A 25,072-nucleotide genomic window follows, 5' to 3' on the forward strand; every position below is an offset into this window, starting at 1 on the left:
CCCTAGCATCCTGCTTGGATGGATAATGCTTATTAAATGCCACAGTTTGGTTGTCTTCTGGGTACCATCTCAACTCTTAACTTCTACTAAATACTTTTAGATAACTCTCTTCCTTGCCATCATCTTAAGCTATTTATGGGAATGATTTTGTGTGAGTGCTGGCTATTACAGCTAATTTCCAATTTTATAATTTTGATACAGCTATCTATACTCATATACAAGTTTTCCACGCCTTAACCAGGAGTAGAAAAGTTACATAGTCCTGTGAGTAAGGAGAGAAGAATTGAGTCTGTCCCCCAGCCCCTCTTACCACAATGTATCCTGGGTTGATGATGCTCAGAGCTCTTCTCTGACAGCCCAGAGCCCGTTATCTTTTGTAAGTGTCATTTACTTTATTTTTCCCTGAATATATTACTTTGTTCTTACTATGCTGAAGCTCTTCTACCTCTTTTCTGCTCACTCACCCAGCTTGGTAAGATCTTCCTGCTATTTATCACCACCAGTTTGGCATTTCACCATCTGGAAGCTCTAGACACGTGAACGCATCACTTGTACTACCACCGAACATAATTTATAGTAACATCAGCTCAGACTGGCCCAGCACTTTTCCATGCAGTGAAGGGCCCACTTAAATTATCTTTTGCTTCCTCTCACCAAACTAGTTCACTACCATTGTCACACCATTCTCCCAACATAGTTCTGGTACTTTTCATTTCCTTGTAAATGTTTCTAAGGATGCTTATTCTCAGAGCCCTGACTTCATAACTATTTTACTTGAGCTCTTGTGTCAATCTTGGTTTAAGGAAGCTCCTGTTTTTCCTACGACAATGAATTTTGCAGCTTCCTCCATCTTGTCCTGTGCTAGTCAGGTGAGATATAAAATAACTGTATAATCACGTTTTTAATCCATTCTGAGAGACTCTGAGGTACTATAAACAATCCATTACTTTTCATGGTGGGGGAATGGGAACTTTTGTTCCTAAGAGAATCATCCCTAGCTAAAAGAGCCTTCTTAAGTCTTGTACATAGGAATAAGAGGACGGTTTTTGCCAAAACCTATTCTAGATCTTGTGGTGTTGCCACAAAACAAACATATACCCACTAATCAGGCCTGTTTCCCCAGATACCCCAAGTGCACTTCTGACGTTGGCTCCCAAAGCTCACACTCTTCCCCTCAGCCTGCAGCATTCTTCCCTGGTGTCGGTCACCAAGCCGGTCCCTCTGCAGAAGGCTTAGAAGGAGAGATGGAAGGAAACAAGCCTAAGATTTTCATGTGCAATAAGTCTTCTGAATAGGACTGCCCCACCCAGCTCTCCTTCTGTGCAAACTGTCCCTTAAATCATGCATGTATCTTGGAAACGTTAGTGTCTCCCCACCCCTCCCCCACAGATCCCTGGGCGTTGTAAAAGTTGACCAGAGTGGTGTCTTGATGTTATTTTTCTCAGTCATTTCCCTGCGCTTCATATAATATATACCAGGATGTTGTAGGGATATACATATTTGCATATAAATATATATGTGTGTGTGTGTGTGTGTGTGTGTGTGTGTGTGTGTATATTTTTTTTTCCCTAAGGTCCAGTAAATTTGAGAAGTGGTAGGCCAATACCTTTAGTGCAAGATTTCTCAAGGCTTTTAATAAGCTACCTGGTATGGTGAGTCATGAAAAGCCAGTCACAATATTTAGTCATCTGTAAACTCATTTTAGGTGCTTCTTTCCAGGAGCATCTAACAGAACTAGTATTCTATAGGAGACACATTGAGGCGTGTCATGATCAGTGGGTCCTATATTCAGCATGTCAGAATCACTTCGGGAGCTTGTGATTACTGGCCCTGCTCCTAAAGATTTTAATCCCAACAGTCTAAGGTAGAGTGTGGGAATCTGTTTGTTGTTCTTTTCTTAAAGCTTTCCTTATGACTTCGATGATGACTCGATCTTTAAGGCTTCAGAGATGCTATCCCCTATGACTCTCCTGAGCCCACACCAAAGAACTTGTACCTAAGTTCCTTTGTAGGTAAATAACGTGTTTATGCAAGAGAGATGAAAATTTATGAGGGAAACCACCCCAGGCCTTTGTGATCTGGGGAAAATTACTAGCCTGTTTCTATGCCTTTAGAAACCACTTCCCAGCATTGTAGCCATCCCCATCTATCCACCTTCAAGTAACCTTCAGAGCCCACAGAGCTTACCCCAGCTGTTCTCACTCATGCCAATTTGGGCTATTTCACACCTATCTGTATTTCGTTTCATTTGTTTATATCTTGAATCCCTGCAGGACCATATTCAGGGTAGGACCCAATTAAATACTTTTGGGGGGTATCCCCCATAGCACTTCATACAGAGTTGAACAAATAGTAAATACTCAATAACTGCAGAGAAACCAAGGGACAAAAGGGACTTTGGCCCAAAGATGGCACACTACGAGCATTTTCAAATGGACAGTAATGGGTGTTTTATCGTTGTGGTATGTATGTTACAGTGGACACAAATAAAAGAATAATTTAAAAGGTTAATTTAAAAATATCAACCTTTACAGTATCTAGAAATTATATCTATTTAGAAATTAAAACTAATTAACCATAAGGTAAAAGTACTTGCTGTCAATTTAAAAAATATTCAAGGAGGTTCGTAGTTTTTCAAAATTCTTATGGGGATATATGAGCGTAAGTTGTGACAGCCATTGCTTTAGAGAAAAATGTTGGGTTAAAAGCTATTGGTTAAAAGGGCAGGGTTTGGAATTAGGCTGGCAGGGAAACCTTGGTAAAAATGCCAGCTACACCCATCTCTAAGGGTTAAAACCATGAAGTGCCTGGCACAGAGCCAGCACTCCCTTCATTCGATCAAAGCTGCCATGTCCCTGCTTCCACAGATCTTACGTTCTAGTGGACAAATATTTAGTCGATTCGTTGCTTCTGTGGAAATGCATGTTTGCTGCCTTTCTAGAAAGCCTCTTAAAATACCTTATCCTCAGGCAATTTTTAGAAACAGTTTCTGCAAAGAAATGGCTCAATTCTGATATTCCAGAACGAATCTACCTAGATTCCATTGTTCTTGTCAGAATAATCATCTGAGGAGGCATATACTTATTTCGATGAAAGGGCCATTACTCAAAACTCTTTCAGCTTTCCTGTGGAATTGTCTTCAAAGCACAGCACAATCTTTTGCACAGCCTTCATGCTTGTAAATATTTGTCTTTAAAGGACACATTTGATGTTTTTGGAACAAAGGTCATTCACACAAAGGTCTGATGACCATGGTGGATGATCAGACTAGGCAAGAATATTATTTGTCTCAAACTCTGGAAGAGCATAAATCAGGAAGTCGGACATTCTCATGGTAAAGAAGAGCCAAGAGACACTGTTTATTCCCTTTGCACTGAGGCTGAGGGAGAATCCTGGCCATATCACAATCACTTGGCTGTGCAGTTGCTGAAAGATACTATGGTCTTAAACTTTAGAGAGCTTTCTAGCGCTGTGGGAGGCCCATGGCACCCCCTACTTTAGTTCTGCTCATCCCACTGCAGTGACCCCACTCCAGGCCATGCCAGTTGGGGTCTATAGCTGGAAGAGGCCTGAGAGCTGAAATAGCTGTCCCAGAAGGACCCAGAGCTGAGAGAACAAAGCTGAGCCAGTCTGTGACAGGGCATGCGGGTAGAGGAAGCGCCAGCGCCTGTGTCTAAATTGTGTTTGAGTATTTATTGAGTCTGTGTCTGCGAGATCTGAGTGTCCAGGGATTAATCACTGTCCACTGAGGGAATGAGCTCAGGGTGGGCAGAGGAGGTGGACTATGAGATGGGGAGGGACCAGACAAGGATTGCAGAAGCTGACGTATATGGCTGGCTGGTTGTTCACTCTGCTTATCAAATCTGTCTCTTCTAAATGGTTATGGAGCACTGCACAAAAAGCTCTAGGGATCTTAGAAGGCCCTCAATTCCCAAAGAACAAATTTGTTTTGTTTTGTCGGGGTTTTTTGTTTTGTTTTGTTTTTAGTATAAATTTGCACTGTATTTTACTACTTTCTTCTCCTTCCACAATATTTCTCTGGTATTTTCCTTAACACTATCCCATCCTGTGCCCAGAACTGAGCTGAGTGCTCTTGTGAGACACCATCTCTGTTCTCAGGCAACTTGAATCTCCTTGAGAAGTTGATAATAATATGCGTACAAACCGTCAAGTAAGGATGGCCAGTGGGTTTCATTGCAAAGGTCAGCTCCAGCTAATTGGTGATCTCATGGAGTATTCATCAAATCTAAGACACATTGATTGTAAGATGCCATTTTATCTACTCTTAAGAAAGAAAGAGGTGCTGCCAATTAAATTGCGATTACTTTCTTATTACTTAGAATTTTTATTTTATACGTACTGAAAGATCCTCTTTGCCTTATTTAGACATAATGTTATTTTTTAAACATCTATTGCTGTCATTAACTCATAAATTGGAAAATAACAGGGAAATAAATTGGTTGTAGTTTTTTAAAACTTCTTCACGCTCAGGATACGACCTTTGACTTGGAGTCAAAGCACCTTTGACTTGGAGTCAAAGCACCTTTGACTTGGAGTTGCCGATGTCTTGTTTCCCACTCGTGCAGGTCTTTGTGCCAGGAGCCCTGGTGAGGCCACATTTCTTACAAGAGTGCTCTTGACTTTTCTCCCAAATCTCTGGCTTCAGTTGTGTAAATTGATGTGCACACAGGTAATGACAACCACAGCAAAACTGCCACCAGGCAACAGTGACTCTAAGACACATCTCAATTTCTAAGATATCAAACAGGAAAAAATACATCTTAGACTCAATGAAGTATGGATTCTGAGATTCAGTCAAATAAAGACTACCATGGTCAAACACCCATGTCTGCCCCGGGAATGGGACTGGCGTTGGTGCTATGTGCTTTTTATTAAGCAATAATTTCCTCCTGTATAATTTGCAAAACCGAATGGTTTCCAGTGCAGTGGTTGTAGAAAGTTCTCCATGATCTCATAGAGCTGGGAAAGCTGTATACATGAAGTTGGTCTAAAAAAGGTGAGATTTGGTCTGGACAAGAGGAGCCCACTTCCAGAAAGGGAAGAAACACAATTTAGAAGGTTCAAGAGAGTCAACAAGCATGTCATGTGGAAAGGACAGTGGAGTAACTAGGCATGGGTATGGTTTAGTTAGGCTATAAAGGCATGAGTTTTTGCTCTAAGAACATAAGTTCAAATTAGTGTGTTTCACTTGTAGAAACGTAGTAAATGGTTCTCACGTTTCCATAACTTTTATTTCTTTCCTTACCATAGGTCCCGATGTTTTTAGTTCAAAGAGCCTTGCCCTTCAAGCCCAGAAGAAGATTCTGAGCAAAATAGCCAGCAAAACTGTGGCCAACATGTTGATTGATGACACCAGCAGTGAGATCTTTGATGAGCTCTACAAAGTCACCAAAGAGCACACCCACAACAAGAAGGAAGCCCACAAGATCATGAAGGACTTAATCAAGGTGGCAATCAAAATTGGGATCCTCTACCGGAACAACCAGTTCAACCAGGAGGAGGTTGTTATCGTGGAGAAGTTCAGGAAGAAGCTGAACCAAACTGCCATGACCATCGTCAGCTTCTATGAGGTAGAATACACCTTCGATAGGAACGTGCTCTCCAAGCTCCTACACGAGTGCAAGGACCTGGTACATGAACTGGTGCAGCGACACCTGACGCCCAGGACCCATGGGCGCATCAACCACGTCTTCAACCACTTTGCTGATGTGGAGTTCCTCTCCACCCTTTATAGCCTAGATGGAGACTGTAGGCCCAACCTCAAGAGGATTTGTGAGGGAATCAATAAATTGTTAGATGAGAAAGTCCTTTGAGTATCTTCCCTCCTCCTGGACTTTGCTGGCATTCAAGTTACAGCACCCAGTGTGATCTGGGTGAGAATTAAGAAAACAGGAAGAAACCCTTGTCCAAGACACCCACATTCTGTCCTTTTCATCCCTCCAACGTTGATGCCAAGTTGAGCTCAGGTGTTTATCCCCTGAGCTCACTGATGAGGTCTTGTACTTAAAATCGCCTTTGTTTGCCAGCCCAAAGGGACATTTCATCTATTCTAAGCGGAAAGATTGCCCTGCTCATCAAGGTGAGCTCAGTTCATCTTGCGGAGTGGAAGGAGCTCTGGACCAGGATTTGGAGGACAGGGATTTGGTTCCCAGCTCCACCAGTTACGATTCATCCTCTGGATCCTGGAACCAGGATGCCTGCCTGCCTCCCAGGGCTGCTGTGAGGATCGAATGAGATGATATATATTCACGCTTTTAAAAACTCTAATGTCGGGTCTTATTATTTTCTCTTCCAAGTGTGAGAGGGGTCAGCCTGGACCTAGACTATTAAACAGCAAAAACAGAAGACTTGTCTCTAATGGGCTGGGTTTGCAATGTCTCTAGATGTGCTGTTTCAAACAAATTAAAAATGAATCTAAAAGTATGAGAAAGTACAGCTGCAAACTGAAAAAAAAATGGTTTTCAAGAGCTGTTTTTCACATCTCAGATATGCAGGTTTATGATCCTGCAGTGGCAAGTAGAGAGCTTCCCACCCATCACACAGAAGCCGGAAAGAACTGCTTCCCTTGCAATACCAGCCTTCCCTCATCGAAGGGGCGCAATCTGTGAGGCACAAGGAGGGTTTATACCAGCACTCAGGGGGAGAGTTGGACAGAATGACCCCTGTCTGTCTTTCTTGGCCTTTCATAGTCATTTTGTGCTGTTTTCTCTGGTTCATTAATAAATCGAAACTACCCTTCAAACAAGAGGTTTTGGAATTGTGATTCAAAAATTAAAATTCCTTGGAGTTAGATACAGTGTTAAGAATAATGGGATAGAAAGGAAGGAAAAAATGAGGAGTAAGAGCTCTGCACTTAGGCCCTAAGGGGAGGCAGTCCTGGGGATAGCAAGGTGGGGCCTGTACCCCTGGTCGGTGAGGAGCTAGCTCACGGACACGGTGACTGCCTTCTCCGAATGTCTCACAGCCTCGCTTTCACACTGGCTTCTGACATCTTTTCATCAGAGTCTTAACAAGCATCAGGACAATATCTGTTGCTTTATAATGCTGTCTGGAGGGCACCACATTAAGAGACTTGCTCTTCCTGCATCGCCACCTGTCCTGCTATGCTTCTCCTGTATCTGATGACAATGTAAAAACATTACATTAGCTCAGCCCCACGGTCGCTCTCACTCCATGGTCTCTCTAGCAGAAGCATCAAGAGATGGTTTAGGGAGCGTGTGAAACAACATCTGCTAAACCTACAGTGGCCATTTGGCCTCAACTGGCTCCCATGTCAAAATCAGTGCTAACTCTCCAGTTAAGTTCTCCCACTGCCAGCACTCCAAACTAGTTCAAAGGCAGAATGTCCAGGGGAGATAGGGAATAGTTAAGTCAGCCCCTGTTCTCCACATCTGACAAGCATGGCCTAGTGCCCCCTCATATACTCACGGACTGAACAGTGATGCACATCTAGGCCAGGGAGGGCATTTGGTCATCTGGGAAGTCCTGGTGGAAGCTGCAGGCATAAGGCTCCCCTTCTCCCCGACCTGGCAGGCAGCAAGCACCCCAGCAGTAGCTGAATTTTCCCATACAAAGTCCTCAATGCCTGCCTTGGTATACTCATCTAATTAACGACTGCTTTCTAGTTTGAGGGCTGGGTCTTTTTTCACTAAGTAAGGGCTTATCCAGAGAACTCAGACCCAAAAAGAATGGGTGGAACTGTGTTCTGTCCACCTGAGACACAGCAGGGAAGAAGGCAGGATCCCCAGACAAAGAGGGTTGGAGGCGCTCCCCACTCCGTGGGCCACAGCACACAGCAGTGGTGGCAGAGGGCTGAGTAGGGTCTGACAGCCCGTGAGTCTCTAAAAGAAGTGGGCCCACCTTGTTCTGGTCAGAGAAGGATCGGCACTTCCACAGCAGATCTCAGCAAGTGCAACAGCAGAATGTAGACTGAAGCATCTTCTACCGCTTTAGGTTTCCCCACTGAGGTAGCCAAGGCCAGCTGGAAGTGTCTCAGGTTTATCAACAGTAGTCAGGGGGAACTACCCAGGCACAAGTTACCCACCATGCCTCTATACATAGCCAAAACCAACCCTCTGTATACATTTTTCAAACACACTGTTGGCATATAAATTCAAATGATAATCGAGTTTCACCAACCAACTGAAAAGCTTACAAATTTCGAACACTTTTTACATAACAATCTAGTGACCAAAGAAAGAATCTCATTATTGGTTTATCCTGAAGACTCTAACCATGTCACCTAGTGACCCTGAAAAGCTGTTTAAGCTGAAAAAAAATGTGACAGAGGCCAGCAGATGCTTTCAAAATCAGAACTCTGTAGATGTGGATCTGTGCTCAGAACTGTACAAAATTTTCAGTAATGAGAATCACAAAAACAAGGTTAGCATATCTACATGTAAGGGGCGCCTAAAAGAGTAATGATTTCAAAACAAGCAACGGTACAAAATCACTCAATTGATCAAGCCCCACACAAATCAGACAGCAATGCCTGGCTCGGCAAATTCAAGGCAGAGACAGGACTCATTCTTCAAGGATGGGGGTAGGGGATAGGGGCGAGTGGCAGGAGCAGCTTGTCTGCCATTTGGAAACATCACGGAGTCTCCAACCACTCCTGAGTACTCAGCTCTGTCCCCATGGGAGGACACCAGGGACTCATGCTGAAGTTCTCATCCCGTCCTTGGTTATGTGTCCTCCTTCGTATGTCTGAACCCTGCAGAAACACGTTCCCTGCCGGCTGTGCCTGCCATGTGTCTGTATCATTCTTCCTCCCTGTGTTTGCATCTGTGAGTCTTGACACCCTCAGCAACTTCAGGTCTCTGCTCAGTGACAAATCAAAATGAAAAGAATTCTCCATCTGTGCGTCTCCTCCAAACTCTCATCTCCCCCATCTGTACATTTTTCAGAAGCAAATCAGTGCATTCACTGGCTGCTCCAATGGACTTGTATCCATTATATTAAGAAAAAAAAAAAAAAAAAAAAAGAAAGAAAAAAAAAAAAAAGAAAAAAAAGAAAAAAAGGAGGAGGCGGGAGAGGAGAAGGAAGGAAGGAAGGAAGGAAGGAAGGAAGGAAGGAAGGAAGGAAGGAAGGAAGGAAGAAGGAAGGAAGGAAGGAAGGAAGGGAAAGAAAAAAGGAAAGCAAGCAAGCAAGCTAGCTCAAAATTAAGACTGCATGCCCTCTACCCCAAGATCTTTGGGGTTGGTTTTTTTTTTTTTAATTCCACATGTTCCCACATGTCAAGAGCAAAACCAATCAGTGAAAATTCTAGGTCAGCCAGCTCTGGCTGAAAAGATACTGCACTAGGAGGAGCTGTCCAGTGATGGACTGGGATATTGACAAGGGAGTCATGAATCAGATGGCCTTGAAGGAAAGGGTCACTAAGATCCTCCCAACTCAGAACTGTGTGGTCAGTGGGTTTCCCTTGTTTAGTTTGACCCTGCTATGGGGGCCACAGGCCCATCTCCTGCTCCTTCCTTAGAGGGAGGTCTTGCTCGTTAGAGGAAAGACTCTTCTACAACCCTGTTCCTCACAATAGAAGGTAGGAATCCCTGAAAGTGCCCGGAGTGGCAGGGGGAGTAGCTTGAAGAAAGTTCTAAAAGGAGGTCTAGATTTTTGTTTCATTCTCTCTTTAAAAAAATCAAAATCAACATCAGTGTCTTCATGTGAGGGTACTACCTTATAGCCAGGTGATGCCATCTGGCTTCAGGTCTGAGTTTCTCTTTGCATTTACAACGTCACTCATGCTGATTGATCAACTCAAATGAAATAAAACAATTTAACTTAATGTGTTTTTCTAACTAGGCCTGGGCATCCCCTAAGGTCTGCAAGCATAGCTAGGAGTCTGTGAGTTCTCAATTTTGAGAAATGTTGCTACAACATATGAAAGTATAAGCTTATAGAGAATGAATGTCACCCTGCCCTTGATGGTGACTCATCTGTGGGGCTTCAAAGGTTGAGGGGTGAACCTGTGTCTAGGAGACACAGAGGCTTACTGCAGAAAAAGGCAGGCTCCCACGTGTTCTGCCTGCTCTTTGCAAACTGGCCAGGTATAGTTACCATACATAAATCAAAGAATTGATCAATCCATCCTGACAATCCTAATAATAAATCTCAAAGGTACAAGAGAGGCCGCTGACGGATGTACCAGGCACTTGCCCCCAAGGAAAGGAATAGTGAAGTAAGCTTACAAAGCCTCCTTACAGAGAAGTCACCAGCACCTGCCTGCACTGTCCCAGTTCCAGCTTCACCTGCTGTCCTGGGCATCAAGAGTGTATATGGTTCCAGGATCCCAACAGCTTAATCTTTGGCTGACTTTAAGAATATGGCACGTGACACTCAGAATTTCTGCCAGTTGAAGAAGGAGGGGTCAGCGAGAGCAAGCAGTCTCTCACACCCCACCCCCAGCAGCACTCCAGTGCCACATTAATCTGTCCCTTCCCTTCTGTGTTCTTTTTCACTGAGCTGGGGCAGGTCTCTACAGAGGAGGTGTCTTGGCTGCCCACCCAGGCGGCTGGAGCTTGGGCAACCGGACCCCCCAGGCCGTGGTATAGAGCTCCTCCTCGCTGACTGCTAAGGCCTTTCTAGACTGGTTCTGGGACAAGGGAGTCTGGGAATTGGCTCCGCCTCAAGGAGGGGCTGGGTGAGAGCCAGAGCTTGGCACAGAGCGAGTGCGGGGGTTAGCAGGGAAGCAGCAATTAGGTTATGTTAGGAAGGAGAGAGCACTCTTTCGGCCTCCATCACTTGTGAAGGAAGAGCTTGCAGCCTGGTCCCTGGGGAGTGATTGGGCTCCTTCCACATCTCAGAGCAGCAGCTTCCCTGCCAAGAGGGTCATTATTTCCTCAGTGATGGGAATGGGTTGTCTTGCTCTGTTTCAGAAATAGCTACAACTTTATTTTAGAAATAGATTGTTGGGTTTGGGGAGACAGGGGAGATGGATATTTGTTTGTTTTGTTTTGTTTCAGCTTTCATGGGCAGCAGAAAGTGCAGAACATGGAACAAAACACAAGTTAGGAGGTTTAATTTTGTCCTGTACCTGATGATTTCCTTACACTTCACTTCTTGGACCTCGGTTTCCTCAACCGTAAAAGCGGAGAGTTGCACAAAGGCTTTAAGAATTCTTCCAGTTCTACAGTTCCATGTTCTTAGCATCAAAGGAGAAAAGCTCTGAGCATTTCTTTGGTGTAGGTTGCTGAGCAGGGAAGCTATTCGCTATTTAAATTAAGCAATAGGTACCAAAGAGACAGGAATGATTCCTCAATGATCCCTTTTAGGACTTTTGATAGCAGATCTAAGTTCATGATTTCAGAAGGGAAAAGCTTTAAGCCAGAAAATGCAAGGTAAAATCCACAAAAACCAGTGAACTGCACAATGTGGGCCCAGGTCGTCAGTCAGTAACCAGCTTACCAGGGGCCACTGGGATTCAATGTCAGGACTGACCCTCTACATTTCAAATCAAAATGTGTCAAACTCCAGTAATGCATCTCTGTAGAGATAACAAGGTAATAAGCAGTCATGATAAGTCATTACTGAATTTAGCCAAATATCATAGGAAATTATCAGAATTACATTAAATATATTAATAAAGCCATTCCCCCAACAAATGGGACATTTTATGGAGTTCTCAGCACATGTTTCCCCTACTGTCTGAAAAAAAAAATCTAAATATGTCTCTACATACTGTATTCCATGCACCCCAGTGCGGTGAACACATTTTCTCACTGAAATCATATTATCTTTACTCATATATATAACTAGCATTCGTTGAAACATCTCTAATGTATATCTTTAGTCTAGGCCATGTAGCCCAATGTTGTGAACTCATCTTTTTTAATAAACAGCTTTACTGAGACATAATTCAAACAACATACACCACACTCATTTAAAGTGTACCATTCAGTGGATTTTGGTATATTCACAGATCTGTACAACCACAAACATAGTCAGTTTTCATCACTTCAAAAAGAAACCTGGTGCCCTTTAATTATCACCTCGCTCCCCCACTCAGACCTTCTAACAATAGAAGAGCTGCTCTTCCCCCCTCCCACATATCATACACAATAATTTCTCAATATTGGAATTGCATTATGGGTGTAGATTCAGAACAAACAAATCCCAATGACACAAGTACCTAAAACTCATAGTGCTAAACCAGGTTGAGCCTCAAGCATCCTCAGCCTCATTTCTGTGAGGACAACCTCATCAGCCCCTTAACAGGGATGGCCTCTGTAGGGAAGTGGATTTGGCCAAGTGTATGGATGAACAGATGTTGAAGTCTCCAATTATTACTGTAGAATCCTTTATTTCTCTCTCTGATTCTATCAGTTTGTGTTCCATAGATTCTGAAGGTCTGCCATTAAGTGCATAAATGTTTGTAACTGTCATGTCTTCTTGCTGTATTGAATATTTCATTAATATATGACATCCTTCTTTGTCTCTTATAACCTTTTTGAATTTAAAGTGTATTTTGCCTGATATTAGTATAGCCACTCTTCTTTTTTGGTTATTATTTGCATGGAATATCTTTTTTCCATCCTTTCACTTTCAATCTATTTGTGTCTGAATCTAAAGTGAGTCTCTCGTAGACAGCATATAGTTGGATCATGTGTTTTTATCCATTCTGCAGATCTCCGTCTTTTGATTAGAGAGTTAATCCATTTGCGTTTAAAGAAATTACTAATAAGAAAAGACTTCCGTCATTTTGCTATTTGTTTTCTATATGACTTAGTTTTTTGTCCCTCATTTCTTGCATTTCTTATTCTATGTATAGCTGATACTTTGTAGTGAAATGCTAAAATCCTTTCTCATTTCCTTTTGTTTATATTCTATAGCTATTTGTGGTTGCCATGGGAGTTACATTTAACATCTTAAAGTTATAACTGACTGAGTTGAATTTATACCAGCTTAACTTCAATAACACACAAAAAAACTGTGCTCCTTTACAGCTCTATCCCCACTCCTTTCAGTTGTTGATGTCGCACAATTACACCTTTCTACATTGTGCACCCCAAAACATAAACAAATAATTCTTCTAAATATATTAGTCTCTTAAATCATGTAGAAAACAGAAAGTGGAGTGGTTACAATTGCCCACGTATTTACCTTTATTGCGATCTTCATTTCTTCATACAGCCTCAAATTACTGCCTAGTGACCTTTCATTTTACCTTGTAGGAGTCCTTGGGCATTTTTTGCAGGACAAGTCTAGTGGTACCAAACTCCCTCAGCTTTTGTTTTCCTGAGAATGTTTTAATTTCTCCCTCACTTTCAAAGGACAGATTTGACAGATACAGGATTCTTGGTTGATGATTTTTTTTTGTTGTTGAAAACCAGACATTTGGGTCTACAAATGTGGTAACTCTGGTTATCAGATTCTCCCCCTTCCCAAAATTCTGCTAGCTTTTGTTTTTGTTGTTTTGTTGTTGTTTTGTTGCTGTAGACTGTCTCTGTGCCAAGGATCAGCCTGTAAACTTAAGATCTTCTCAGGACTTTTCTGAGCCTGTACCTTTCCCTGGGCATACACAGTCACTTCTTAATTATCCCCACATATGCTTTTGAATGTCCTAATTTTTTAATATCTGGCTCCCAAAAGGAAAACAAAAACTATGAAGGAAAGAGGATGCAGGCTCTTTAAATCCCCAAGAAGTCACATCAGCTGGAGAGTGTGGGAGGTACAGCAACAATGACCACCTGCCTCTTTTCACCTCTGTGATCAAAAGAAGCAATCAGTGATCGGAGCACAAATTCCCCCATATTTGGAGGACAGGGTCCTTTTTGTCCATTATGGCTCCTGCAAGCTGTATGCAAGCTGCTCCAGGAACACATGTACAGCTACCTGCCACAGGGCTGGGGATAGGGAATGAGTAGCTGCTACTGTGCTAAGAGATGAAATCGACCAAAATTAACCATCCAAACTTTCCCCTGGAAGCGGTAAGCCTTATTTAATAGACTCCGGAGTTCCAAAATAGTTACATCAGACAAATTCTGCCAGTGCAATTGTTGTCTAGGTGGGTAGACAAATTTCCTATGGCCTCTTACTCTACCATCTTCCCAGAATCCTCCTTGGCACATTCACTCTTGGGTCTCCTGCCTACTCACCCCATGCCCTATCACATGTATATATGTCTGACCTCTCGTTTTCGTGCTCCACCCTGCTACTTGGATGTTCAGACCATGGAGGAGGTCATGAATTCTGCTTAGTAATGGTCACTGACCAAATGTCAGGATTCATCATCAGTCTGAGAGAACCAGGGACCCACATCTTTAATAAATCTCTCAACTCTTCGCCTTTTTGCAATCATGTATCCTTTCACATTTTCACCTAATTTTCTACCAATGCAATCAAAATCCCAAGAAAAAGAAAGGAATCTTCATGCTGTTTGTGTATACCTACACATATGTGTAGGTATACAAGCACTTTCTCTTCTAACTCCCCAAACCACAGCAAAATATATTTTTTAAAGTGAAACCCTATTGACAGATTTCCCCCCAAGGCTCTGAGTTAACTACAAATCACAGGATTGCTTAAAAGATTCTTGGCAAAACATCTCCAAGAACTTGAATAAGAAAAACCAGCCCATGAGCACACATGCTTGATGCCTCTGAGCCTGGAACAGGTCTCTTGAACATCACCAGTGAAGAGAAGTGGCGACATTTTGCCTCCCACCTCTCTCCTCACTGGCTCTCATCCTCTGAATGATATTGGTCTCATTGTGAACTAATTAACACTGGGTTGATGTGAGAGGAGATTGTAAGCCCCTTCACCCAGAAGAGAGCTTGACTGGGCTGCTGAACCGGGCCTTTGTAAGGAACGGATTCCCCCTGGCTCTCCTCCCCCACTGTACAAATGCCCAGGAAGAAAAGGCCCACAGGGGAGTGGGTGGCCCTCATAGTCATGGCTGGCCAATTCCTCACTTGCCTGTGAGTTCCCAGAGGAAATGCAAACAAATCAGACCACTCTTGGCTGCTGGCCAATGAATCTTTGAACTTCTTCAATAAAGTCTTTAAAACTTTGGTTCTGACCCAAATCTTTTGCTCTAGCATAAAAACCGCTGGGCCTCAAGTCTCTCTGTTTAGGGAAACAGTGTGTCTGTGGCATTTGAATAAGGGTGTTTATCTCAGAAATGGTTCCTTGAGTTCCACCAGGTTCTATAATAAGCTTACTGTGCCTCACCTTCGGCCTTCAAACCTTCCTGAATATCTAGTGTGCTTACCTACACCCCTAACAGTGGTTGTCGGATGTATTTATTTGTGAATGTTCCTAACTGTCTTTGTTGTAAGTCCCCAATTGTGCTTTGTAAAAGGGCCCAGAGGTTGCTGAGTTTCCACTGAAACCAGGACAAGAGAGAACACACTCTCCAGTGGGAGGTGTTTGAAAGGTATTGGTAACTGGTATTCATTATGCAACGTGGTCCTGGCGCTAACTAACATCGTGACAAAATTTTATTTTTTAATTTAAGGAATTGGTAAGATTTAAAGTACAGCTTTTTCTTTGACCAAATGGTACATTAGTTTTTTGTTTTGTTTTTTTTTTTAATTATTCCCTCTTTGTTGTTGCTTACTTCCAAAGCAGATTATACGGCAGAAACCTGCTCTCCAAAGCCACAGCTCCTGCCTTTATAAACAGAAGTCTCAGGAGGAGGGAGAACCAAGTGTTCCAGACCTAGGCATTCCTCTCAGTCCCAAGTCCATACTCTCACCACCTGCACTTCCACACCTTCCTGGAAATAACACTGAGTCCACTTTGCACTTTCTAGAGGAAGTCAGTTACCAGCAAACCACTAAGCAGTGGTTTCTTAATCTACCCTATCACCGATTTACCTATACAACATGGCCATTCAAACGGCAGCCAAATCCTCCCCAGTCTCCTTGGATACTACACTTGAACCTCCTCAACCTGAAACCTGCCTGCTCCAAACCTGCCACAGATCTGGGAATAAAAGACATAGAGAAAGTCCACCCCTCACCCCCACCGAGAGTCCCAAATAGCTGGAAAAGGAACTGGGAGCAAAAGAGGATTCCAGACTTCAGGAAAGAAAGAATCGCAGTTCATACTCTAGGCCCATTTTTTAAGAAAACTGGAGTGAGCAATCATCGCTAACCCATTTCCATAATTGCTCTCTTAATTAACACCTTCATAGAGTCAGGCTCAAACTGTTCATTTTCACCTGAATGACTTTTAGTGACAATAGACGGGAACGAACTCCATTTCAGAATTAATTTTCTTTTACGGCACACTTCCAGATGTGTCACAGGGCATTGAGTATTGTAAATACTATTTTTTGTCACTCTTAAAGTGCCAGTTTAAATTTCTATGTACATAAACGTGCTGGGTCTAGCATTTTAGGACACCACTAAATCGTTTATAAAGATGGGCACCATTAATCAGAGGAAAAAAAGAGGTTCCCAAAAATAATGCCTGCTCCTTGCATTCCCTATTTAGGCATCCTTACCTTCTCTTGAGACTGGTGGCAATATACATATCCTCTCCCTGCCGCCCCCAAAATGGTTTACTTTAGCCACCCATAAAACAATTTCATATTTATCATAATATTTGTGGATTAAATGTGATACTTGCCCTCATTTTGTTCTGTTATCATTTTTTTCCTTACCATTATATTCATATATTTACATGGAGACTTCTAAAATTGGCTGTTAGAACAGACAAGTTGTGAAAGCAGATGAAATAACATTCATAGATATTTATGATGTTGTAACTTTCTAAAACATTATGAAGTCAACTCTTCTTATGAAGATAATATTGCTAGTGCTGGTATTTATGGAAAGCCATAAATGAACACGTAAGATGCCTATTTGGGGTAATGGCTGCTTTTAGGGCTTTGGAAGAATCCCTCAGTGTAGGTCACTTTGACATTACTCTCCTATAAAGAATTTCTGGATGGCAGTTTAAGAGGAGGCTAATAGCGGACGGAGGCAGCCAAGGCTACAAGTAAGGGAGTATGGTTATTATCACCTGCCCAGTTAAAGAGTGGTTTCTGTTGTTCTCAGGTTGTAGCCTGTCCTATCTTGGCTGCCTTGAGGCAGTTCAGGATTCACAAAGCTGCGCATTTGCTTCTGCTTCTTTCCTCATCTTCTCTTACCTCTGCTTCTATCCTTGTTCTAGTGCTCACTACAAGAACTAGAAACTAATTGCCTTGGAACTCAAACACAATTACATAAATGCTGAAAACCCAGGAAGGGATGACTCAATACCCCTATGTAGATTATTATAATGGGGTAAAGTGGGCAACATTGAGCACCTAAGGATAATGACAAAAAGAAAATAGGGGAGAGGTATGAATCAACCAAGTTTCAATCGGGGAAATAGAAAGTACTTCCAGACATTTCAAACAAAGAGAATTTAGTACAGGAAATTGATTACCAAGTTGATGAAAGAGCTGAGAAGTCTAACACGGTACAGTGATGCACCCCAGAGATCAGCAATAACCATGAACTCAAATGTTCCCACCTCCATTTCCATGTAACCCCCTTTTTCAAGACTCTAAGCCTAGAAGGCAAAGATTTCTTTGTAGATTACTTAAAAGATTAAAGAAAACCATTGTGTCCCATGATACTGTCTAGATCCCATTAGGCATCAAAGAAATGTTGAATCCTTTCAGGTCTTTGAATTAACATAAAGGAAAGATAATAATGATATGAAATTGTGTTATTATTAACATAATGATCCTTTACATGAACATATAAACATAAACATAAATCCTTTATACAAACATAAAAGGTTTTATCAACCCTTGCCCCTGCCCTCCCCTAGCCCAACTGGCTCTTTCCCAGAATCCATCAGAGGTAGGGAGACTATATAGGAGGGTTTGCCAGAGATAACTATACTATACACCTGTTGTCCTTTTTAACATATGTCCTGGAATTTTAATGAAGTATTATTAAGAGCTAAAACTATAAAATTCTTACAAGGAAATAAAAGTGAAAAATCTGCATGACCTTGGATTAGGCAACAAATTCTTGGGTATAAAACCAAATACACAAGTAATTGAACAAAACAGATAAACTGGAGTTCATCGAAATTGAAAACGTTTGTACTTTCAAAAGATACCATTAAAAAATGGGGAAAATATTTGCAAATCATATATCTGGTAAGAGTCTAGTATCTAGTATATATAAAGAACTCATAACTAAACAGTAAAACAAGTAATCTGATTTAAAAATGAGTATAGGATTAACAGATATTTCTCCAGAGAAGATGTGATGTTGAGCACATCAAAAGACTCTCAACATCATCAGAATTAGGAAAATGAAATCAAAACCACAATGAGATATCACTTCACCTGCTAGGATAGATATAATAAAAATAACAGACAATAACAAGTGTTGCTGAGGATGTGGAGAAATTTTAACCCTCATTCATTGCTCCAGGGTTCATGTTCCCTTCTGATCTCTAGTGTGGGGCCCAGGGAGAACCATGAGAAGCCTGGTGTAATAAGCAGCACTTGCCCCCTCTCATCTCTGACTTCTGGGTCTGGCAACTGTGCCCACCTGGACCAGACAGTACAACCTTACATGTGGCTTCAGACAGCTGGCCCTGCCCTGGTAGACACACATCCCCAGAACTCCCAGCACTCTGGACAGGAGATGGTGGTCTGATGATTCTATATCATGCCCTTTTGGGAGCAGTCAGGGCACATTAGCTGAGAAACTTTATGTCCAGAAGGTCTGAAGCTGATGTGGCTGAAATAATTCATTAATTTAAAAAGATATTTTGTGTATATAAAGTTAATAATTTCAAACAAGTTTATTTCATTAAATAATTACATATGTACATATGTGTGTGTATCTGCGTATGTATGCTGAATTAATCTGATTATGCATTTTTGGTGATGATTGTTCTAATACAAAACACACATACCCAAAGTACCAGTGAATAATCAATCATCAATGATTAACTTGTTGAAAACAGTTTTCCTCTGGCTTCACAATTATCTGTTTCAATTAAATAAAATAATCACAGCATTATTTGATTTCTTGACCCAACTGCCAAATTAATCTAAAATAAAAACAAATTACTGTAATTTCTCGATTTTCTTTAGACTATTTGGACTTTCAGCATTCAGAATGGCTTCAAATCTGGAAGCAACCAAGGAAAGAAAACACAAAAGGTGTCCTTCTCCAGTAGAAAAAGAACCTCCTGGTGACAGACTTGTCAAGCTGCTCACAGAAGTTATTGCACCTTCTAATTGGCAGAACTCTCCAAGGGCCAGCTGCTTCTCACTAAAGCCAAGAGGTATGGAAGGAAAAAAGGAAAAATAAAAGAAGAAAATAAGCAGAGGATATTCAAGGATGATCATAAAATCCCCTCTACTGCTAGATATCTGTGTGACCTTAGGCAAGTCGCTTAAGATCTTTGAGCCTCAGTTTCCACATCAATAAAATAGGAAAATAGTATCTGTGCTCAGAGGTTTGGGGAAATTAAGTACACGACAGTGTTTGGAACAGCTTCTGACCTAGTGGCACTCAATAAATGTTTCCTTGTTTTTGTCAGGGCAAATTACTTTTCCTTGGAGGCCTTTAGAATTTAGTTAGGAGACTCATTGAGATAGTAAATAGAGAGGTACTTGCAGTCTACAAGTTGAGGAACTTAGCTCTTCTTGCCAAGAGTAATAAAGACTAGGTTTACCCTCTTGTCTTAAACAACTAGAAAACTGGAGAAATCATATGAGATCATGATTTGTTAGTCATTAAAAAATACCAGTACAGGACTCTGATTTCCCTGAGAGAAGGGAAAGAAAAAAACAAGGCAAAACCTGTGATTGCCCCAGCTTACTTCCTGGAAAGTTTCCAGGGTACAACATAAGGAGGAAAAAAATCAAAGTTCAGGGAGGTCAGGATGGCTAGAATTTGGGATGGAGTTTCCACTAGTCAAAGTACCTTCATCATCCTCAGAAGGGTGTTGCCTTAGTGGAGGGATAAATTAACACCACACTAAAAACTGCTCTGGACCCGGTTAAAGGCAGGTCTTGAAAGAACCGAACTAATTCTAAGTAACTTAATTGTGCAAAATAAGCTCCAACATTATGTAAAAGAATATAGTAAAATCCAGCACCCAACAAGGTAAAATTCACAATGTCTGACATCTAGTAAAAATTATCAGGCATGCCAAGAGACAGAAAAATATGACCAATAATCAAGAGAAAATGCAATCAACAGAAACAGACACAGGCCCTATAGTGTAATGACTAACACAGTGAAATGACAAAGATGCTGATTACCCAACAAAGACATTACAACAGCAATTAAAAATACACCTCGTGTGTTTCAGAAAGTAGAAGAAAACATGAACATGATGAAAGAAACTGAAGATATAAAAAAGACCCAAGTGGAACCTCTATAAATGAAAAATATATCTAAACTGAAAAATGTAATAGCCGTTTAGATATAGATAGATATAAAAAAGAGACAAAGAACAGAAACCAAATTCTTCCAGAAGTAGAGGAAAATTCCTTTTAAAGAGACATAATTCTCTCTGAATTGCCATTAAAGTTCGAGGATAATGGATTTAATGCTAGGATTAGCAGTAAAGAAGGGATAGAATAATCACTGATTGTTTTTTCTAGATTTGATTTCTAGGACTATAAATTGAGATCTTGGTTGAACATTAGATCCAAGACAATACTGTCCAGTAGAACTGTAATGCAGTCACATAGGTAAGTTTAAATTTTCTAGTAGCCCCATCAAAAATAAAAAGAAACAGGCAAAATTAATTTTAATAATATATTTTAGTTTAATTTACCCAATATGTTAAAATTTCAATATCAACTTTAAACTTAAAATTTTAATACATTTTTTTTGTACTAAATCTTTGAAATCCAATGTTTATTTTATACTTAGAACACATCTCAGTTCTGACTAGCCATATTTCAAGTGCTCAACTACCACACGTGGCTAGTGGCTAACATATTGGACAGTGTGGTCTAAACAGTTTCATCAGTCAGGGTAATGCAAGGTGTCGTAACAAACCCAAAAATCTCAGTGGCTTAACACAATCCAAGTCTTATTTTTAATTCAGGTTACAATCCATGGAAGTTGACAGGGAAAAGAATTCTGTTTCATTCAAAAATCTGAGCTTCTTCCAGCCAGTGGCTCCACTGTCTCCCTCCTGGAGACTTTCACTGGATTGTCTTCATCCGCCACCTGATGAACAAAGAGTAAAGGCATGCCACTGAAGGGGCAGCAGCTACCAGCACATACTCTCCTTATGGCGAATCACAATTATACAAGTCAAGCCGAACTACACACACTTAAGACCTGTGCTCGCTCATATTACATTTGCTAACATTCCACTGGCCATACTGACGAGAATGGAAAGAGAAAGAGGGGGAAAGAAATGTGATAAACAAAGAACTATCACATCTTGTGGACTGTTCAATTTGAAAAGTCTTTGGAAAAGGGAGAAATTAAAGCTGAGCAACTAATGTGTTTCCTTCTCCACCAGCAGTGGTAGTCTTGCTGCCCCCCATTTTCTCCAAGGAAGATACAACATAGGTTAATAATAAGCAATAATATGGGCTGAAAACAATGATCATTATAGGAAATGACTCAAACTTCATTAAGATGACTAGGGCATCTTAATGATCTACAACTTTTTAAAAAAGATTTTTATTAAAATATAGCTAACATACAATATTATATTAGTTTCAGATGTCCACCATAGTTATTCAACATTTATATACTTATAGAAGTGAACACTATGATTAGTCCAGCAACAATCTGACACCATACGTTATCACAATATTATTGACTGTACTCCGTATGCTGTAGTTCACATCCCCGAAACTATTTTATAACTACTAATTTGTACTTCTTAACCCCTTCACCTTTTTAAATCCAACTCTCAACCTCCCTCCCTTCTGGCAACCATCAACCTGTTCCCTGTTTCCGCTGAGTCTGTTTCTGTTTTCTTTGTTCATTTATTTTGTTCTTTAGATTTCACAATATTATAAGTGAGATCATCTGGTATCTGTCCTTCTCTGTCTTATTTCACTTAGCATGATATCTTCCAGGTCCATCCATGTTGTCACAAATGGTAAGATTTCATTCTTTCTTATGGACAAGTAATATTCCACTGTATATCTGTACCACACCTTTATCCAATCGTCTATTGATAGGCACTTAGGTTGCTTTCATATCTCAGCTATTGTAAATTATGCTACAGTGAACACAGGGATGTATTATCTTTCAGATTCATGTTTTAGCTTTCTGCAGATAAATACCCAGAAGTGGAATTGCTGGTTCATAAAGTAGTTCTATTTTTAATATTGAGGAACCTGTCTCCCTCATTGTTTTCCATATTAGCTGCACCAATTTACAATCGCATCAACAGTGCATGAGGGTTCACTTTTCTCCACATCCTTGCCAACACTTGTTTGTTGATTTATTGATGATAGGCATTCTGACAGGCATGAGGTGATATCTCATTGTGGTTTTAATTTGCATTTCTCTGATGATTAGTGACATTGAGTATCTTTTCATATGTCTATTGGCCATCTGTATGTCCTCTTTGGAGATATCCTACAACTCCGTTTTAGAAAATCCTTTTTTAAAATGGTAAAATAAACCATAGATACAGAAAACCACACTATACAAATGAATAACTTAGTAAATTATTAGTAAGGGGGAAACTGTTGTCATATCACTAGGTCAAAAAATAATACTTTACCAACCACCCACAGATGTCCCTTAGTGTCCCCAATTCCAATCACAATCTACTCTCTGACCCCAAAGTAACACTACTTTGGCATTTATTACAAACACTTTCTTGCATGTCTTTCAGTTTTTATACCCAACTAAAAATTGTGCATCCCCAGACACTACAGTCTTGCCCATTTTTAAGAAACTTGATAATTCTTTTTTAAACTAAAGATTCCTCTCCATCCCTACCTGTTGAAGAACCCAAGCCATCTGGCCTCTAGGATTTTCCAGTCTGAATTTTGCTGATTGCAAACTTGTCATGCAGTTTAACTTATTCCTCTGTATTTTCAGTTGCAAGTTGCCAATTCAATCTAAAGACTTGAACAAACTCACCTTATTCTATCACTTTGGTTAAGACCATAGGTGATTTGTACTCCTTCACTGTGTAGCAAAAAAACATCTGGTTGCTTTTCTTTGCAATATTATCAGTCACTGGTGTTCAGTGTCTAGATCCATTAATTAACTGAACATGGCAAAGTGTAGATATTGTAATTCTATCATGTTTTCATTTATTAGCAGGTATACTTTCTTAAGAAATGCTTCTCTTCTACTATTTTGGCTACCCAGTGGTGTAATCTCTTTGCTAGTTTTTTCAAGACAATGAATTTATTCCCTACAATCCTCCAAAGGTAAACTCAAGGATTTAAGCATATTTGGATTTCAATGCATACCTATACTGAAGCTCAAATTATATTATTTTTGGCCAGTGGGAGCCTCTTCAAGTTAGCCACTTACTGTCTTTTGTGATGATAGATTCTTTGCTACCTAGTATAAAAGACATCCCAGATTAAATCTTGTATAATTTCTGCCCCAGACCTAGAATCAACCATTTCTCCAAGAAGCCTTATATTCTTTTAGTGGAAAATGATGTAATAGTATTTCAGGACCACAGTCTGGGCTGTAGGGGTGTGTGTGTGTGTATCCTCAATATAAAATAAGAACAAAGTTTACTAACCCTCTTCTATATTATATCTGTCTTCCACTCTGAGAATCCTGGTTTCAAGGATACAGATTACAAAATTGAAATATCCCATAATTACTCATTTGCTTTACCCCGCATTACAGTCTCAGGAAAATACTACCACTATTAACTGCCAAAAATATTTTTTAAATTTTGCACAAGCTTTTCCCCTTTTTTTCAGTTGTACTGTATCTACATTGTCAGTGCAGATAGCCATTACATATTATATTTTCTTCCTTTCAGTCCTCATTTATTCCTAGTTCTACAAATAACCATATATTTAAGGCTTATAGCCAGTCTTTAAGAATTTCATTCTCTATTAAGTTCCTCAGAAAGGGCTCACAGGAACAATATTTCCTGACTATGTATATATGTTGATAGCAGTTTGTACTCTCTTTATACTTGAAGATTAGTTTTACTGAGAATAAAATCCTTGGTTCACATCTTCTTCCTAGAGTATCTAAAATATATCATTCTATTTTCTTCTGGCATAAAGCAAATGTCAAAGAGTCTGATAATAACCTAACTTCTCTTCCTTGTAAGTTACTTGCTTTTTTTTCTTAGACAGTGAAGAAATTTTTTTCTATTTTTAAAGTAGCTTAGTAATCTTACTAGAATGTCTTGTCTTGGTGTTTGCCAGTTGATATTCTCAGGTACGCAGTGTACTCCTAGTTTCAAAGCATTTTTTTTAAATTGTACTTTCAGGATTGCTTCCTTGAATTATCATTTTTTGTATTTGTTTTGGTCCCGTGCTTTGGATTTCTTCTGTAGGAGCTCCTACAATCCATACATTGAACATTTATTGTCTATCTTCAATATCTGGCACTTTCTCTTAAATATTTTCCCACCATTTCCTTTGTTTTTTAAAAATATCCTCAAAAAAAATATCCTCACTTTCACCTCTATTTCTCTTATGGCATTATTTTTGTGTTTATTCACTCTATGTTTCAGATTAGTCTTCAGTTCTGAACTTTTAAAATTTCTATTCTTTCCCTAAGTCCTGTCACTTTATTTTTGAGTTTACATTGCTTTAATATGTTGTTCTTTCACATTTGAATCATTTTCTTAATTTCATTGTTTGTTTTGAAATAGTTTTGATCTATTTTATGAGCATGTTAAAATAGTGTGCTTTTATTTTCTGTAGAGATATTACTCTACTCAATATATTGTCATTTATTCTTTCTCTCTCTCTCTTCCCCTTTCTCTATCTCCCAAGCAGTTTATATGGGATTTGACCATGGTACCTTTCTGTTGCTTATATTTCTATAAAATTACTTCTCCTAAATTCTGAGGAGGCATGATTGAGAACAACTCTTCTAACTTCACAAAGTTTTTTTTCTGTTTATTTTTTATTTTTATTTTTTTTATGACAACTAGT

General features: G+C 40.2%; 2 protein-coding genes across 3 annotated transcripts in view; one reads left to right on the forward strand and one right to left on the reverse strand.

Moving 5' to 3' along the window:
• The window catches only part of TNFAIP8L3 (TNF alpha induced protein 8 like 3), a 33,947-nt gene extending 26,389 nt beyond the window's left edge, over positions 1-7,558 (forward strand). Inside the window, exon 2 of the mRNA XM_039889052.1 lies at positions 5,272-7,558. Coding sequence (XP_039744986.1) covers positions 5,272-5,834 — 563 coding nt within the window. The 3' untranslated portion in view covers positions 5,835-7,558. The remainder of the gene's footprint in view (positions 1-5,271) is intronic.
• A 13,299-nt stretch (positions 7,559-20,857) lies between these two features.
• Positions 20,858-25,072, reverse strand: part of AP4E1 (adaptor related protein complex 4 subunit epsilon 1) — a 61,048-nt gene continuing 56,833 nt past the window's right edge. For both annotated transcript variants that reach the window (XM_039889054.1, XM_039889055.1), the window contains one exon: positions 20,858-21,176. Coding sequence is in view for 1 of the 2 variants with exons in the window: in XM_039889055.1 (XP_039744989.1) it covers positions 21,166-21,176 (11 nt within the window). In the remaining variant the exon portion in view is untranslated. The remainder of the gene's footprint in view (positions 21,177-25,072) is intronic.

Source organism: Pteropus medius, unplaced genomic scaffold (genome assembly GCF_902729225.1).
Source record: "Pteropus medius unplaced genomic scaffold, Ma_sr-lr_union100, whole genome shotgun sequence".
Lineage (NCBI taxonomy): Eukaryota > Metazoa > Chordata > Mammalia > Chiroptera > Pteropodidae > Pteropus > Pteropus medius.